General features: G+C 36.6%; 1 protein-coding gene across 1 annotated transcript in view; it reads left to right on the top strand.

Annotated features, from left to right (window-relative positions):
* The window catches only part of CADM2 (cell adhesion molecule 2), a 166736-nt gene that overhangs the window by 21627 nt on the left and 124805 nt on the right, over window positions 1-20304 (top strand). The window contains exon 3 of the mRNA XM_027102693.1: window positions 18252-18422. Within this exon, the coding sequence (XP_026958494.1) occupies window positions 18252-18422 (171 nt within the window). The remainder of the gene's footprint in view (window positions 1-18251; window positions 18423-20304) is intronic.

The following is a 20304-nucleotide window of genomic DNA, read 5'->3' on the forward strand; positions in this document are numbered from 1 at the left end:
TGTATGTGTATGCTTCTTTGTGTGATTTTGTCTGTATAACTTTTCTTTTGCCATTTGTCCTAGGATTCTGACTGTCCTTTTTTTGTTTGTTTGTTTATTTGTTTTTTTCTAGTATAGTTTCAGCACTTGTTATGATTGGTGGATTTGGTTTTTGGTTTGGTTGCTCTTTTCTTTCCTTCTCTCTTTTTTTATTTTTTTTTTATTTTTAATAATTTTTTTCTATTTTAATAGCTTTATTTTATTTACTTATTTATTTTCTTTCTTTCTTTCTTTTTCTCCCTTTTCTTCTGAGCTGTATGGCTGACAGGGTCTTGGTGCTCTGGCTGGGTGTCGGACCTGAGTCTCTGAGGTGGGAGAGCCAAGTTCAGAACATTGTTCCACCAGAAACCTCCCGACCCCATGTAATATCAAACAGCGAAAGCTCTCACAGAGATCTCTATCTCAACTCTAAGACACAGCTCCACTCAATGACCAGCAAGCTCCAGTGCTGGACACCCTACACCAAACAACTAGCAAGACAGGAACACAAAACCACCCATTAGCAGAGAGGCTGCCTAAAATCAAAATAAGTTCACAGACATCCCAAAACACACCACCAGAGGTGGTCCTGCCCACCAGAAAGACAAGATCCAGCCTCATACACCAGAACACAGGCACCATTCCCCTCTACCAGGAAGCCTATACAACCCACTGAACCAACCTTACCCACTGGGAGCAGACACCAAAAACAATGGGAACTACAAACCTGCAGCCTGCAAAATGGAGATCCCCAAACACAGTAAGTTAAGCAAAATGAGAAGACAAAGAAATTCACAGCAGATGAAGGAGCAAGGTAAAAACCTGCCAGATCAAACAAATGAAGAGGAAATAAGCAGTCTACCTGAAAAAGAATTCAGAGTACTGATAGTAAAGATGGTCCAAAATCTTGGAAATAGAATGGAGAAAATACAAGAAACATTTACCAAGGACCTAGAAGAACTAAAGAGCAAACAAACAATGAGAACAACACAATAAATTAAATTAAAAATTCTCTAGAAGGAATCAATAGCAGAATAACTGAGGCAGAAGAATGGAAAAATGACCTGGAAGATAAAAGAGTGGAAATAACTACCACAGAGAAGAATAAAGAAAAAAGAATAAAAGGAATTGAGGACAGTCTCAGAGACCTCTGGACAACATGAAACACACCAACATTCGAATTATAGGGGTCCCAGAAGAAGAAGAGAAATAAAAAGGGACTGAGAAAATATTTGAAGAGGTTATAGTTGAAAACTTCCTTAATATGGGTAAGGAAACAGTCAATCAAGTCCAGGAAGCACAGAGAGTCCCATACAGGATAAATCCAAGGAGAAACATGCCAAGACACATATTAAACAAACTATGAAGAATTAAATATGAAAAAAAATATTAAAAGCAGCAAGGAAAAAGCAACACTTAACATACAAGGGAAACCTCATAAGGTACACCTGATCTTTCAGCAGAAGCTCTGCAAGCTAGAAGGGAGTGGTAGGACATATTTAAAGTGAGGAAAGGGAAAAACCTACAACCAAGATTACTCTACCCACAAGGATCTCTTTCAGATTCGAAAGAGAAATTAAAAGCTTTACAGATAAGCAAAAATGAAGAGAATTCAGCACCACAAAATGAGCTTTACAACAAATGCTAAAGGAACTTCTCTAAGCAGGAAACACAAGAGAAGGAAAATACTTACAATAACAAAACTCAAAACAATTAAGAAAATGGTAATAAGAGCATACATATTGATAGCTACTCTAAATGTAAATGGATTAAATGCTCCATCCAAAAGACACAGACTGGCTGAATGGATACAAAAGCAAGACCCATACATATGCTATCTACAAGAGACCCACTTCAGACCTAGGGACACATACAGACTGAAAGTGATGGGATGGAAAAAGATATGCAAATGGAAATCAAAAGAAAGCTGGAGTAGCAATTCTCGTATCAGACAAAATGGACTTTAAAATAAAGACTATTACAAGAGACAAAGAAGGACACTACATAATGATCAAGGGATCTATCCAAGAAGAAGGTATAACAATTGTAAATATTTATGCCCCCAGCATAGGAGTACCTCAGTCCATAAGGCAAATGCTAACAGCCATAAAAGGGGAAATCGACAGTAACACAATCATATTAGGGGACTTTAACACCCCACTTTCAAAAATGGACAGATCATCCAAAATGAAAATAAAGAAACACAAGCTTTAAATGATACATTAAACAAGATGGACATAATTGATATTTATAGGACAGTCCATCCAAAAACAGCAGATTACACTTTATTCTCCAGTGCTCATGGAACATTCTCCAGGATAGATCACATCTTGGGTCACAAATCAAGCCTTGGTAAATTTAAGAAAATTGAAATTGTATCAAGTATCTTTTCTGACCACAACGCTATGAGACTAGATATCAATTACAGGAAAAAATATGTAAAAAATACAGACACATGGAGGCTAAACAATACACAACTAAATAACCAAGAGATCACTGAAGAAATCAAAGAGGAAATCAAGAAATACATAAAAACAAATGACAATGGAAACACAATGATCCAAAATCTAAGGGATGCAGTAAAAGCAGTTCTAAGAGGGAAGTTTATAGTAATACAATCCTACCTCAAGAAACAAGGGACATCTCAAATAAACAACCTAACCTTACAGCTAAAGCACTTAGAGAAAGAAGAAAAAAACAACAACAACAAAAACAAAAAAAACCAAAATTAGCAGAAGGAAAGAAATCATAAAGATCAGATCTGAAATAAATGAAAAAGAAATGAAGGAAAAGATAACAAAGATCAATAAAACTAAAAGCTGGTTCTTTGAGAAGATAAATAAAATTGATAAACACTTAGCCAGACTAAACAAAATTGATAAACACTTAACCAGACTCATCAAGAAAAAAGGGGAGAAGACAAATCAATAGAAATGAAAAAGGAGAAGTAACAACTGACACTGCAGAAATACAAAGAATCATGAGAGATTACTACAGGCAACTATATGCCAATAAAGTGGACAACCTGGAAGAAATGGACATTTTCTTAGAAAAGCACAACCTTCCGAGACTGAACCAAAAGAAATACAAAATAAAAAAAACAGACCAGTCAAAAGCACTGATTGAAGCTGTGATTAAAAATCTTCCAACAAACAAAAGCCCAGGACCAGATGGCTTCATAGGCGAATTCTGTCACACATTTAGAGAAGAGCTAACACCTATCCTTCTCAAACTCTTCCAAAATATAGCAGAGAGGAATACTCCCAAACTCATTCTATGAGGCCACCATCACACTGATACCAAAACCAGACAAAGATGCCACACACACACACACACACACAAACTACAGACCAATATCACTGATGAACATAGATGCAAATATCCACAACAAAATACTAGCAAACAGAATCCAACAGCACAGTAAAAGGATCATACACCATGATCAAGTGGGGTTTATCCCAGGAATGCAAGGATTCTTCAATATATGTAAATCATTCAATGTGATAAACCATATTAACAAACTGATCAAGAAAAACCATATGCTCATCTCAATAGATGCACCCATTTATGATAAAACTCCCCAGAAAGTAGGCATAAAGGGAAGTTATCTCAACATAATAAAGGCCATGTATGACAAACCCACAGCCAACATCATTCTCAATGGTGAAAAACTGAAACCATTTCCTCTAAGATCAGGAACAAGACAAGGTTGTCCATTCTCACCACTGTTATTCAACATAGTTTGGAAATTTTAGCCATAGCAATCAGAAAAGAAAAAGAAATAAAAGTAATCCAAATCGGAAAAGAAGAAGTAAAGCTGTCACTGTTTGTAGATGACATGATACTACACATAGAGAATCCTAAAAAGGCTACCAGAAAAGTACTAGCGCTAATCAATGAATTTAGTAAAGTAGCAGGATACAAAATTAATGCACAGAAATCTCTTGCATTCCTATAAAGTAATGATGAAAAATCAGAAAGAGAAATTAAGGAAACACTCCCATTTACCATTGCAACAAAAAGAATAAAATACCTAGGAATAAACATTCCTAAGGATATGAAAGACCTGTATGCAGAAAACTATGACACTGATGAAAGAAATTAAAGACAATACAAACAGATGAAGAGATATACAATGTTCTTGGATTGGAAGAATCAACATTGTGAAAATGACTATACTACCCAAAGCAATCTACAGATTCAGTGCAATCCCTCTCATACTACCACTGGCATTTTTCACAGAACTAGAACAAAAAATTTCACAATTTGTATGGAAACACAAAAGACCCCGAATAACTAAAGCAATCTTGAGAAAGAAAAACAGAGCTGGAGGAATAAGGCTCCCTGACTTCAGACTATAATACAAAGCGACAGTAATCAAGACAGTATGGTACTGGCAGAAAAACAGAAATATAGATCAATGGGACAGGATAGAAATCCCAGAGATAAACCCATACACATATGGTCACCTTATCGTTGATAGAGGAGGCAAGAATATACAATGGATGAAAGGCAGCCTCTTCAATAAGTGGTGCTGGGAAACTGGATAGCTACATGTAAAGGAATGAAATTAGAACACTCCCTGACACCATATACAAAAATAAACTCAAAATAGATTAAAGACCTAAATGTAAGGCCAGACACTATAAAACTCTTAGAGGAAAACATAGGCAGAACACTCTATGACATAAATCACAGCAATAACCTTTTTGACCCACCTCCTAGAGAAATGGAAATAAAAACAAAAATAAACAAATGGGACCTAATGAAAGTCAAAAGCTTTTGCACAGCAAAGGAAACCATAAACAAGATGAAAAGACAACCCTCAGAATGGGAGAAAATATTTGCAAACAAAGCAACTGACAAAGGATTAATCTCCAAAATATACAAGCAGCTCATGCAGCTCAATATCAAAAAAAACCAAACAACCCAATCCAAAAATGGGCAGAAGACCTAGACATTTCTCCAAAGAAGATATACAGATTGCCAACAAACACATGAAAGGATGCTCAACATCACGAATCATTAGAGAAATGCAAATCAAAACTACAATGAGGTATCACCTCACACCGGTCAAAATGGCCATCATCAAAAAAATCTATAAACACTAAATGCTAGAAAGGGTGTGGAGAAGAGGGAACCCTCTTGCACTGCTGGTGGGAATGTAAATTGATACAGCCACTATGGAGAACATCATGAAGGTTCCTCAAAAAACCACAAATAGAACTACCATATGACCCAATAATCCCACTAGTGGGCATATACCCTGAGAAAACCATACCTCAAAAAGCGTCATGTACCACGATGTTCATTGCGGCTCTATTTACTATAGCCAGGACATGGAAGCAAGCTAAGTGTCCATTGATATATGAATGGATAAAGAAGATGTGGCAGATATGCACAATGGAATATTCCTCAGCCATAAAAAGAAACGAAATTGAGTTATTTGTAGTTTGGTGGATGGACCTAGAGACTGTCTTACAGAGTGAAGTAAGTCAGAAAGAGAAAAAAAAAATACCGTATGCTAACACATATATATGGAATCTAAAAAAAATAAAAAATGCTTCTGAAGAACCTAGGGGCAGGACAGGTGACAGACTCAGACATAGAGAATGGACTTGAGGACACGGGGAGGGGGAAGGGTAAGCTGGGACAAAGTGAGAGTGGCATGGACATATATACACTACCAAATATACAATAGATAGCTAGTGGGAAGCAGCTGCATAGCACAGGGAGATCAGCTCTGTGGTGCTTTGTGTCCACCTAGAGGGGTGGGATAGGGAGGTTTGGAGGGAGATGCAAGAGGGAGGAGATATGGGGATGTATGTCTATGTATAGCTGATTCACTTTGTTATACAACAGAAACTAACACACCATTGTAAAGCAATTATACTCCAATAATGAAGTTAAAAAAATAAAATCCTGTAGTACTCTTAAGCTTAAGAAAAAAAATTTCCCAACAATCCCTTCAAGACAAACTGGTTTTAAAATATGTCTAGGTTACTAAGTTAACTAGACATAGTTACTTTATGTCAGTCTTTTTAAATGATGGGAAAGCTGGTTATCTTCTAAAAATGATGCATTTACTTTTAGAAATTTTGATCTATAAAACTTCTTTTAAACAAGAATTATGTAACATATCCATTTGTCCAATATGTCCACTCCAAATTTTTGGCAATAAAGCCAAGTTATCTCATTTAATGCTCACATATTCTCTTCTGTATGGCAAGAGGACCTGCATTCAGCTTACTAACAATGGTGTAAAACAATTAAAGTACCATTAATAACAGTGCTATGGATTGAGAATAAATTTCTTGAATACTCCTGTTGAAACTGTCATCTGATTCTTCAAAATCACTTACAAACCCAAACTCTGAAAATAGTAGCAGAGTTCATGTTCTATATAAGCAGTGACGTCTGGTGTATACACAGAGACCCTGTAGCTTTGCTCTTGGTCAGAGATTTAAAGGCCCAAGTAGTTCAGGAGAAGTCACATAATATCCTACATAATTCCCAAGAGATATCTCCAAATTATGAGAAGGTATGATCCTTCTAGTACTGGCAACAAGGCAGAAGCTGTATTTAAATCCCTGCCGTGGGACTTCCCTGGTGGCGCAGTGGTTAAGAATCTGCCTACCAGTGCAGGGGACATGATTTCGAGCCCTAGTCCAAAAGATCCCACATGCCGCGGAGCAAGTAAGTCCGTGCGCCACAACTACTGAGCCTGCACTTTAGAGCCACAAGCCACAACTACTGAGCCCACGTGTTGCAACTACTGAAGCCCATGCACCTAGAGCCGGTGCTCTGCAACAAGAGAAGTCACCGCAGTAAGAAGCCTGACCACCTCAACGAAGAGTAGGCCCCGCTTGCCGCAACTAGAAAAAGCCCACGCATGGCAACGAAGACCCAACACAGCTAAAAATAAATAAATAAAATAAATAAAAATTTAAAAAAATAAAAATAAATAAATCCCTGCCTTGTTCCCAGTGTGGAGTATAGGCTTTGCAATGGATTAAAGGAAACTGGCCCTCTTTAGGTGCAGGTCTGATAGAGAGGGCTACCAAGGACACAGGACAAGATTTGCCTTTATAAAAATGGGAGTATCTTCATTCTGGATCTGTTCAAAAGGGATCAAAATCACCTAAGTGCAGAAAGGAAAAATGTCACAAAAGTTCAGATTACACTGCTCAAGGTGATTAGAACCATTGTGGAGACAAGGTAACTTCTGAAGAGACCTCAACTTAAAGGATTTTCCTTCTAAAAGTCCAGTACAAAGGTGTCCAGAAACTACAGATATAGAGGCAGGTAAACCTAATATTATAAATCTGGAAAGATGGATATAGAGATATCTCCTGAGATCTGATATTTTATGAAAAGATTTGGATGTAAAAACGTCCAGATAACTCTTTGCTTTGTTCTGTAGTTAACTTAGGGTTTTTATTTATTTATTTAATTTAAAATTTTTTATTGAAATATAGTTGACTTACAATGTAGTGTTAGTTTCAGGTGTACAGCAAAGTGATTCAGTTATACATATATAAAGATAAATATATACTTTTTTAACATTCTTTTCCATTATTATAAGATATTGAATATATTTCCCTGTGCTATACAGTAGGTCCTTGTTAGTTATCTATTTTACATATAGTATAGTATGTATACTTTAATCCCAAACTCTGGTTTTTAAATGTGTTAATTTGGGGGGCTCCAGCAATCTAACTCACAATTATAGCTGCCATTTTTCTTCATACCTTAGCTCTCAGTGAGATAAAAGATCTAAAATCCCAAATATAAACAGATTGCTTTTATACATTTTGTCTGATAAAGTTACATAATATAAAAATTGATATAAAATCTTTACTTTGAGACTTCACCAAGAAATGTTCAGGAAAATAACTTTTGTTGAGAAGCATACTTGAGGAATTTTCCCAGGCAGATGTTTAGAAACATTTTTATTACAGAAAATTTCTAACACATGCAATGTAAACACAGTAGTATAATGAGACCTTTTGCAACCACCCACCAGAAGCAACCACAGTTCTGATTACTTAAGAGCAATCTCTTAAATGTCCAGAATCTCCTTTGGAAAAAGATAGAGGAGTGACTTCAAGGATTATGATGAATGTAATTTTACAAATTCCTCTGTTTATTGTTTGCTCATACCTTTTGTTTTTGCCGACCATTGTACCAACACATTATATAATACATGACATGAGTATTTTGAAAAATGTAAATGAAAGGAAGAAATATATGTGGAAACAGTAAAAGTAGAATGTAAGCTTATGGAGAGTGGCAATAAAAAGGGAGAGAGAAAGTTGAGTAAAGTTAATCCCAATATTCACTCACTTTTGGTCATATCACCTATGGTGTCGATGTATACATTATACCCTTGCTCTTCAAAATATGTCTTTGGGCCAGCAGCAGACCTACAGGCTCTACCGCACAACTATTGAATCAGAATCTGCATTTTAACAAGATGTAAAGGTGATTCAGATGAACATTCCATTTTGAGGAACACTGCTCTAGATCACAATGTGATGAAGTAATGGTGTGACTTGCCAAAGAAGAAAAAAATGGAAACTCTCTAAAACAAGACAGAACAGGGAATCAGCTATGCAATATAAAGAAATTTCTGTTGGTTCTGTAACTGTGGAGTGCATCAATTATTTTATAAAGCTAGAAAGAAAAATAAAAATAAATTTTAAGTACTATTTCCTGTTTGGGGGGGAGGAGGTCAGCATAAAATGTGGGGAAAGATACTATGATTGGCTCTTTTCAGTGCTTTTTCCTGTTCATCTTATGCCTTCTAGTGACCCTATAAGCTGTCACATAAGCTAATATTAAAAGCAACAAATTATACTTTTGTTTATTTCATTTGAATGATGATTATTAATATGTTATATACAATTGCTCTCAGATTTTATGTGTCAAATTAATATTACATAAAATGATACTTTTGTAAAGGAAACAGCTAAAGGAAGCAGATGTGTGGGTTCTTGAAATGCAGCTGTTATTAAAATTAAACAATTAGCAGTGATATCTTGGAATAATTTCTTATATATTGTATAATATAATTATAAAAGTGGTTTGTCAAGAGATCTAAATTTTCTTATACTGCCACTGATTAGAGCTATGAATAAGAAAACACTGGACATAGATTTATAGGAAAGGATATAAACTATAAAAATGAGGAAACATTTTGTATAAATATATGAGACATTGAAAAGTAAGAGAGCCTCATTTTTTTTTAATATAGCAAAGAAATATAAATGCATCTATATTATCCTGACTTTTTTTTTTTTTTTTTTTTTTTTTTCACTTGACCTTGTAGCATCCCCTGTCCTGGAACAACACAGATGGTGGAGCTGTGATTTTTAAAAAAAATTTTTTTTTACATCTTTATTGGAGTATAATTGGTTTACAATGGTGTGTTAGTTTCTGCTTTATAACAAAGTGAATCAGTTATACATATACATATGTTCCCATATCTCTTCCCTCTTGCATCTCCCTCCCTCCCACCCTCCCTATCCCACCCCTCAAGGTGGTCACAAAGCACTGAGCTGATCTCCCTGTGCTATGCGGCTGCTTCCCACTAGCTATCTATTTTACGTGTGGTAGTGTATATATGTCCATGCCACTCTCTCACTTTGTCACAGCTTACCCTTCCCCCTCCCCATATCCTCAAGTCCATTCTCTAGTAGGTCTGTGTCTTTATTCCTGTCTTACCCCTAGGTTCTTCATGACTTTTTTTTTTCTTAGATGACATTTTTCTTTTCTTAGATTCCATATATACGTTAGTATATGGTATTTGTCTTTCTCTTTCTGATTTCATTCTGTATGACAGACTCTAGGTCCACCCACCTCACTACAAATAACTCAATTTCGTTTCTTTTTATGGCTGAGTAATATTCCATTGTATATATGTGCCACATCTTCTTTATCCATTCATCCAATGATGGACACTTAGTTTGCATCCATCTCCTGGCTATTGTAAACAGAGCTGCAATGAACATTTTGCTACATGACTCTTTCTGCATTATGGTTTTCACAGGGTATATGCCCAGTAGTGGGATTGCTGGGTCATATGGTAGTTCTATTTGTAGTTTTTTAAGGAACCTCCATACTGTTCTCCATAGTGGCTGTACCAATTCACATTCCCACCAGCAGTGCAAGAGTGTTCCCTTTTCTCCACACCCTCTCCAACATTTATTGTTTCTAGATTTGTGGATGATGGCCATTCTGACCGGTGTGAGATGATATCTCATTGTAGTTTTGATTTGCATTTCTCTAATGATTAATGATGTTGAGCATGCTTTCATGTGTTTGTTGGCAGTCTGTATATCTTTGGAGAAATCTCTATCTAGATCTTCTGCCCATTTTTGGATTGGGTTGTTTGTACTTTTGTTACTGAGCTGCATGAGCTGCTTGTAAATTTTGGAGATTAATCCTTTGTCAGTTGCTTCATTTGCAAATATTTTCTCCCATTCTGAGGGTTGTCTTTTCATCTTGTTTATGGTTTCCTTTGCTGTGCAAAAGATTTGAAGTTTCATTAGGTCCCATTTGTTTATTTTTGTTTTTATTTCCATTTCTCTAGGAGGTGGGTCAAAAAGGATCTTGCTGTGATTTATGTCATAGAGTGTTTGACCTTTGTTTTCTTCTAAGAGTTTGATAGTTTCTGGCCTTACATTTAGGTCTTTAATCCATTTTGAGTTTATTTTTGTGTATGGTGTTAAGGAGTGTTCTAATCTCATTCTTTTACATGTACCTGTCCAGTTTTCCCAGCACCACTTATTGAAGAGGCTGTCCTTTCTCCACTGTACATTCCTGCCACCTTTATCAAAGATAAGGTGTCCATATGTGCGTGGGTTTATCTCTGGGCTTTCTATCCTGTTCCATTGATCTATCGTTCTCTTTTTGTGCCAGTACCATACTGTCTTGATTACTGTAGCTTTGTAGTATAGTCTGAAGTCAGGGAGCCTGATTCCTCCAGCTCCATTTTTCGTTCTCAAGATTGCTTTGGCTGTTCGGGGTCTTTTGTGTTTCCATACAAATTGTGAATTTTTTTGTTCTAGTTCTGTGAAAAATGCCAGTGGTAGTTTGATAGGGATTGCTTTGAATTTGTAGATTGCTTTGGGTAGTAGAGTCATTTTCACAATGTTGATTCTTCCAATCCAAGAACATGGTATATCTCTCCATCTATTTGTATCATTTTTAATTTCTCTCATCAGTGTCTTATAATTTTCTGCATACAGGTCTTTTGTCTCCTTAGATAGGTTTATTCCTAGATATTTTATTCTTTTTGTTGCAGTGGTAAATGGGAGTGTTTTCTTGATTTCACTTTCAGATTTTTCATCATTAGTGTATAGGAATGCCAGACATTTCTGTGCATTCATTTTGTATCCTGCTACTTTACCAAATTCATTGATTAGCTCTAGTAGTTTTCTGGTAGCATCTTTAGGATTCTCTATGTATAGTATCATGTCATCTGCAAACAGTGACAGCTTTACTTCTTCTTTTCTGATTTGGATTCCTTTTATTTTTCTTCTCTGATTTCTGTGGCTAAAACTTCCAAAACTATGTTGAGTAAGAGTGGTGAGAGTGGGCAACCTTGTCTTGTTCCTGATCTTAATGGAAATGGTTTCAGTTTTTCACCATTGAGGACAATGTTGGCTGTGGGTTTGTCATATATGGCCTTTATTATGTTGAGGAAAGTTCCCTCTATGCCTACTTTCTGCAGGGTTTTTATCATAAATGGGTGTTGAATTTTGTCGAAAGCTTTTTCTGCATCTATTGAGATGACCATGTGGTTTTTCTCCTTCAATTTGTTAATATGGTTTATCACATTGATTGATTTGCATATATTGAAGAATCCTAGCATTCCTGGAATAAACCCCACTTGATCATGTTGTATGATCCTTTAAATGTGCTGTTGGATTCTGTTTGCTAGTATTTTGTTGAGGATTTTTGCATCTATGTTCCTCAGTGATATTGGCCTATAGTTTTCTTTCTTTGTGAAATCCTTGTCTGGTTTTGGAATCAGGGTGATGGTGGCCTCGTAGAATGAGTTTGGGGGTGTTCCTCCCTCTGCTATATTTTGGAAGAGTTTGCAAAGGATAGGTGTTAGCTCTTCTCTAAATGTTTGATAGAATTTGCCTGTGAAGCCATCTGGTGCTGGGCTTTTGCTTGTTGGAAGATTTTTAATCACAGTTTCAATTTCAGTGCTTGTGATTGGCCTGTCATATTTTCTATTTCTTCCTGCTTCACTCTTGGCAGTTGTGTATTTCTAAGAATTTGTCCATTTCTTCCAGGTTGTCCATTTTATTAGCATAGAGTTGCTTATAGTAATCTCTCATGATCTTTTGTATTTCTGCAGTGTCAGTTGTAACTTGTCCTTTTTCATTTCTAATTCTATTGATTTGAGTCTTCTCCCTTTTTTTCTTGATGAGTCTGGCTTACGGTTTATCAATTTTGTTTATATTCTTAAAGAACCAGCTTTTAGTTTTATTGATCTTTGCTATTGTTTCCTTCATTTCTTTTTCATTTATATCTGATCTGATTTTTATGATTTATTTCCTTCTGCTAGCTTTGGGGTTTTTTTGTTCTTCTTTCTCTAATTGCTTTAGGTGCAATGTTAGGTTGTTTATTCGAAATGTTTCCTGTTTCTTAAGGTAGGATTGTATTGCTATAAACTTCCCTCTTAGAACTGCTTTTGCTCCATCCCATAGGTTTTGGGTCGTCGTGTCTCCATTGTCATTTGTTTCTACGTATTTTTTGATTTCCTCTTTGATTTCTTCAGTGATCACTTCGTTACTAATAGTATATTGTTTAGCCTCCATGTGTTTGTATTTTTTACAGATCTTTTCCTGTAATTGATATCTAGTCTCATAGCGTTGTGGTCGGAAAAGATACCTGATACAATTTCAATTTTCTTAAATTTACCAAGTCTTGATTTGTGACCCAAGATGTGATCTGTCCTGGAGAATGTTCCATAAGCACTTGAGAAGAATGTGTATTCTGTTGTTTTTGGATGGAAGGTCCTATAAATACCAATTAAGTCCATCTTGTTTAATGTATCATTTAACGCTTGTGTTTCCTTATTTATTTTCATTTTGGATGATCTGTCCATTGGTGAAAGTGGGGTGTTAAAGTCCCCTACTATGAATGTGTTACTGTTGATTTCCCCTTTTATGGCTGTTATTATTTGCCTTATGTATTGAGGTGCTCCTAGGTTGGGTGCATAAATATTTACTATTATTATAACTTCTTCTTGGATCAATCCCTTGATCATTATGTAGTGTCCTTCTTTGTCTCTTGTAATAGTTTTATTTTAAAGTCTATTTTGTCTGATATGAGAATTGCTATTCCAGCTTTCTTTTGGTTTCCATTTGCATGGAATATCTTTTTCCATCCCCTCACTTTCAGTCTGCATGTGTCTCCAGGTCTGAAGTGGGTCTCTTGTAGACAGCATATATATGGGTCTTGTTTTTGTATCCATTCAGCCAGTCTGTGTCTTTTGGTGGGAGCATTTAATCCATTTACATTTAAGGTAATTATCGATATGTATGTTCCTATTCCAATTTTCTTAATTGTTTTGGGTTTGTAATTTTAGATCTTTTCCTTCTCTTGTGTTTCTTGCCTAGAGAAGATCCTTTAGCATTTGTTGTAAAGCTGGTTTCATGGTGCTGAATTCTCTCAGCTTTTGCTTGTCTATAAAGCCTTTAATTTCTCCATCAAATCTGAATGAGATCATTGCTGGGTAGAGTAATCTTGGTTGTAGGTTTTTCTCCTTCATCACTTTAAATATGTCCTGCCAGGCCCTTCTGGCTTGCAGAGTTTCTGCTGAAAGATCAGCTGTTAACCTTATGCGGATTCCCTTGTGTGTTATTTGTTGTTTTTCTCTTTCTGCTTTTAATATGTTTTCTTTGTATTTAATTTTTGACAGTTTGATTAATATGTGTCTTGGCGTGTTTCTCCTTGGATTTTTCCTGTATGGGACTCTCTGTGCTTCCTGGACTTGATTAACTATTTCCTTTCCCATATTAGGGAAGTTTTCAACTATAATCTCTTCAAATATTTTCTCAGTCCCTTTCTTTTTCTCTTCTTCTTCTGGAACCCCTATAATTCAAATGTTGGTCCATTTAATGTTGTCCCAGAGGTCTCTGAGACTGTCCTCAGTTCTTTTCATTCTTTTTTCTTTATTCTGGTCTGCAGTAGTTATTTCCACTATATTATCTTCCAGGTCACTTACCATTCTTCTGTCTCAGTTATTCTGCTATTGATCCCTTCTAGAGTATTTTAAATTTCATTTATTGTGTTGCTCATCGTTGCTTGTTTCATCTTTAGATCTTCTAGGTCCTTGTTAAATGTTTCTTGCATTTTCTCTATTCTATTTCCAAGATTTTGGATCATCTTTACTATCATTATTCTGAATTCTTTTTCAGGTAGACTGCATATTTCCTGTTCATTTGTTAGGTCTGGTGGGTTTTTATCTTGCTCCTTCATTTGCTGTGTGTTTTTCTGTCTTCTCATTTTGCTTATCTTATTATGTTTGGGGTCCCCAATTTGCAGGCTGCAGGTTCGTATTTCCCGTTCTTTTTGGTGTCTGTCCCCAGTGGCTAAAGTTGTTTCAGTGGGTTGTGTAGGCTTCCTGGTGGAGGGGACTAGTGCCTGTGTTCTGGTGGATGAGGCTGGATCTTGTCTTTCTGGTGGGCAGGTCCATGTCTGGTGGTGTGTTTTGGGGTATCTGTGGACTTATTATGATTTTAAGCAGCCTCTCTGCTAATGGGTGGGGTTGTGTTCCTGTCTTGCTAGTTGTTTGGCATAGGGTGTCCAGCACTGTAGCTTGCTGGTCATTGAGTGAAGCTGGGTGTTGGTGTTGAGGTGGATATCTCTGGGAGATTTTCGCCTTTTGATATTACGTGGAGCTGGGAGTTCTCTTGTGGGCCAGTGTCCTGAAGTTGGCTCTCTGACCTCAGAGGCACAGCACTGACCCCTGGTTGCAGCACCAAGAGCCTTTCATCCCCACAGCTCAGAATAAAAGGGAGAAAAAGTAGAAAGAAAAGAAAGAGAGAGAGAGAGAGAGAGAGAGAGAGAGAGAGAGAGAGAGAGAAAGAGAGAGAGAGGGAGAGAGAGAAAGAGAAAGAAAGAAAGAGAAAGAAAAAGAAAGAAAGAAAGAGAGAGGTAGAGAGAGAGGAAGGAAGGAAGGAAGGAAGAAAGAAAGAGGATAAAATAAAATAAGATATAATAAAATAAAGTTATTAAAATGAAAAATAATTATTAACAAAATTTTTTTTAAAGTAAAAAAAAAAAAAAAAAACAGATGGATAGAACCTTAGGACAAATGGTGAAAGCAAAGCTATACAGACAAAATCTCACACAGAAGCATACACATACACACTCACAAAAAGAGGAAAAGGGGAAAAAATCATAAATCTTGCTCTCAGAGTCCACCTCCCGAATTTGGGATGATTCGTTGTCTATTCAGGTATTCCACTGATGCAGGGTACATCATGTTGATTGTGGAGCTTTAATCTGCTGCTTCTGAGGCTGCTGGGAGGGATTTTCTTTTCTCTTCTTTGTTCTCACAGCTCCCAGGGGCTCAGCTTTGGATTTGGCCCCGCCTCTGCGTGTAGGTCGCCGGAGGGTGTCTGTTCTTCGCTCAGACGGGACGGGATTAAAGGAGCCGCTGATTCTGGGGCTCTGGCTCACTCAGGTCGGGGGGAGGGAGGGGTACGGAGTGCAGGGTGAGCCTGCAGCGGCAGAGGCCAGCGTGATGTTGCACCAGCCTGAGGTGCACCGTCCATTCTCCCGGGGAAGTTGTCCCTGGATTCCGGGACCCTGGCAGTGGCGGGCTGCACAGGCTCCCCGGAAGGTAGGTGTGGAGAGTGACCTGTGCTCGCACACAGGCTTCTTGGTGGCTGCAGCAGCAGCCTTAGCGTCTCATGCACGTCTCTGGGGTCCGCGCTGTTAGCCGCGGCTTGCGCCTGCCTCTGGAGCTCCTTTAAGCAGTGCTATTAATCCCGTTCCGTGGCGCACTAGGAAACAAAGAGGGAAGAAAAAGTCTCTTGCCTCTTCGGCAGCTCCAGACTTTTCCCCGGACTCCCTCCTGGCTAGCCGTGGTGCACTAACCCCTTCAGGCTGTGTTCACGCCACCAACCCCAGTCCTCTCCCTGGGATCCGACCTCTGAAGCGTGAGCCTCAGCTCCCAGCCCTGCCCGCCCCAGTGGGTGAGCAGACAAGCCTCTCGGGCTGGTGAGTGCTGGTTGGCACCTGATCCTCTGTGCGGGAATCTCTCCACTTTGCCCTCTGCACCCCTGTTGCTGTGCTCTCCTCCGTGGCTCCGAAGCTTTCCCCCTCCGCCACCCGCAGTCTCCGGCCGCGAAGGGGTTTCCTAGTGTGTGGAAACCTTTCCTCCTTCACAGCTCCCTCCCACTGGTGCAGGTCCCATCCCTATTCTTTTGGCTCTTTATTCTTTTTTCTTTTGCCCTACCCAGGTACGTGGGGAGTTTCTTGCCTTTTGGGAGGTCTGAATTCTTCTGCCAGCGTTTAGTAGGTGTTCTGTAGGAGTTGTTCCATGTGTAGATGTATTTCTAGTGTATCTGTGGGGAGGAAGGTGATCTCCTTGTCTTACTCTTCCGCCATCTTCCCCCTCTCCCTATCCTGACATATTTTGACTGAAAGGAGATCATTTCATCTTTTTCTCTAATATTTTTTTAACTGAAGTTGAATCTAATTTTCAAATGCAAAAATCTCATAAATGACTTTAGTTAACAAAAATGAGATATTTCATAAGACACATGTTAATGGAAAGCCCTGTATCCTGTATGATTAATTTATAGTTAAAAGATGGAGTTGAGAATTTTATATTCTTTCCCACCTTTCCAAATGTTAGAATTTTTTCTTAGTGTCAAAACAGCCTAAATTACATAAATCTTTTTGTGGTAAAAATCTTAATTAGATAATTATTTTCCTAATTTCTGAACACAGTCATAAACATATAGTTTCAAAATAAGATGTGTGACATTTATCTAGTTTTATACTTTACTAATATTTATTTTTAAAATCAATAAGGTAAAGACATTCTTCTCTGGAAATAAGTAAAATGCAGTGGACCATGCAAATATCTACCCATCAAATACATAAGATTTGATATTATTTTCCAAGTGAAATCTTTGCATAGAGCACAATGGAGAAGCTGAACTTACATTAATTTCTTATCATTGATATATTTATAAATATTTTAAAAATATTTAATACATGCTAGAATCAAATATTTTATGCATATTATGCAAAAGAAGTCTTTTCATAAAAAGTATCATTTTTCATTTGAAATGAAATGCTAAGAATTCGAACAGCTTTCTCCCTCAACTATATTTAAGATCTTGTTAAAAGATATCTTAACCTTAGTCTGTTATATTGATTTCTAAGCCATTAAAATTGCCCTCTTCTCATCAGCTACTTTAGACTTGAGAAATTTCAAATTAAATGAAAATATTAAATCCCTTTTCCACAGAGAACAAATAATCCCTAAGTGCATCATTCAATGATGAATCTGAATAATGCACAGTAAGTTTAAGTATTGATAAGTGAATTCACATCTTGAGGAAAGTATTCTCATTCAGGCTGAAATGAATTCTTCAGCTAAGTGAAGAGCATTTTTCTCAATAGAAATTTCATTGAAAATATATATAGATAGGTAGATAGATATTTAAATATTCAAAATGTTCACATGACTGTTCTTCTTTACCAAAGATGACAACTTTCTCATCTTAGGTATTCTTTAGCAATTATGTTCACCTCACAGTGTTCATGTTAAAATCATAGCTCAAACACACTGTGCTTCCTTTTAGGCATACCCAGATTGTTGTGAAATTGCTCTTCTCAATTGTGCTTGTGGTTCAGAGAATTAAGATTATCTTTTAATAAAACTTAAATCTAAAGAAAAGAGATTAATATTGTAAAATGGCCTGATTTTTCAAATGGAGTATAAAAAAAAAAAGTGCTGTGACCTGCCCTTTTATTTCTGTAATTAACTTTTAAAATGTATTTCTGAAGTAGTTTTATTTCTGTTTACTCAAAACGAAATGGATTAAATGTGAAACTAACAAATATTTACTTTTTAAAATTGTGTAAAAATCGGGAGAAGAGGCTTCCAGTGTGTCTCGAGTAAATGAAATCTGTTACATTTTGAAAGAGAACTTCACAGAATTTAAAATTTTATATTTTATTTTCAGATGTAAAATATTTAAAGGAAGAAGATGCAAATCGCAAGACTTTCACGGTCAGCAGCACACTGGACTTCCGAGTGGACCGAAGCGACGATGGCGTGGCGGTCATCTGCAGAGTAGACCATGAATCTCTCAATGCCACCCCTCAGGTGGCCATGCAGGTGCTAGAAATACACTGTAAGTAAACGCTACTCCATAACTCTTTATTTGACGCCAAATCTCTGCATCTACATTTAAAATCATTTCAAAAATTTTCTGAAGTTACAGAAAATGTGCAGCAAAATCTATAGCCAAATGAAGTAAAATTGACCTCATTAGTATTAATCACATTCAAAGGAAAGGAGTCCTTGCTTGATTATCATTCTTGACAAGGAAGAAAAAGAAAGAAGATATCAGAAGGTTAAAACTCCTAATTATCTTCCAAATTTTGGGCAGGAAGAGCAGTAATTTTGGCAGAATCAGTGAGAAGTGGAAATCTGAAAAAGCCTTGATGAACTTTCTAAATGTAATGTTATTATATGCAAACGTGGCTTACCATCTGTTCTTTTAAAATTATACTTTTTTTTTCTATTTTTTAAAATATGCTAAGTCTTTATGAACACTGGGGCATATCTGTTATGTTTTCTTTATCAACATCATTATTGTTCACAATTGATGAGAACATAAATTGGATGACTCCAGTGAGCCCGGGCAGTGCTGAATGCTTTGCTGGCATTATCTCAACTCATGTTATCTCATGTTAGGGCATCAGCATAATAGCCTGATGAATAGTTACTGCTCTCTTTACTTGCAATTTATGGATAAGAACACTGAAGATTATAGTGGTTGAGTCACTTGGCCAAGTTCACACAACTAACAAATGGTCGACTTATAATCATGACGCTTTCGTATTTAGCAATGTCCTTGGGATATAGCAGGTGATCTATAAATATTTATCAAAATGAAAATGAATGAATTGAAATATGTAACAAAGTTGAAAAGAGTAGAGTACAAAGCATTTTATTTCTGAATCCTATTACTTGTCTTTTTCCAATATTAGAGATTTTTTTGTTGAGTTTGTTATATGTGATAAATTATAGTTCAAGTTTATATTTGTGTGTGTGATGCGAAATTACATTGAACCTTAAAATGTTAACTCTACATATTAGTCTTCTAATATGCCTCATTGTAGTCTGTTTTCATTTATTTGTTCAACAAGAATGTATTGAGTACCTACTATGAAACAGGCATTCTTTTGGGCACTGGGGTTACAGAGGTGACCACAAAAGGACAACTTTAACAAAACAAACTGAGATTGTCTCCAAGTGTCAAAATCACCACTACGACCAAAGCAACAAACTCCAGTTCGCTTATAATATCCATTCTAGGTGGGAGTGACTGAAAATCAAAATTAATAAATACAACATATAGGGGCTTCCCTGGTGGCGCAGTGGTTGAGAGTCCGGGAAGATCCCACATGCCGCGGAGCGACTGGGCCCGTGAGCCATGGCCGCTGAGCCTGCACATCTGGAGCCTGTGCTCCGCAACGGGAGAGGCCACAACAGTGAGAGGCCCGCATACCGCAATAAATAAATAAATAAATAAATAAATACAACATATAGCATGCTATGTATTAAGTCTGTAGGAAAAAAATAAAGCAGGGCGGTGATAAGGAGTGAAGTTAGAATGGAAGTCAAGGATAGTGAATGTGTGTGTGTGTATTAACATATATATATAATGCATTTATATGTAAATATATATTTTATCACATATAGTATCACATTAAATTATATCATTACATACTATATAATAATATTACATAATATATCATTTAAATATATTATAATGTTATATTTATATGAATATATTATATAATACATTACTTATACTTTAATATATTACATTATATATAAATATATTTAAATAAATAATATTTTAACTAAATTAATATGTTTAAATATTCGAACAAAATATGTACATACAATTCACTGGGAAGAACAAGTACAAAGGCCCTGAGATAGGAACATGTGTGTTATTTTTATGTTTCTAGAAGCAGAAAGGGTATCAGTGAGACCAGGGT

The sequence above is a fragment of the Aethalodelphis obliquidens genome, unplaced genomic scaffold, assembly GCF_003676395.1.
Source record: "Aethalodelphis obliquidens isolate GAN/ISIS:26980383/991018 unplaced genomic scaffold, ASM367639v1 scaffold1, whole genome shotgun sequence".
Lineage (NCBI taxonomy): Eukaryota > Metazoa > Chordata > Mammalia > Artiodactyla > Delphinidae > Aethalodelphis > Aethalodelphis obliquidens.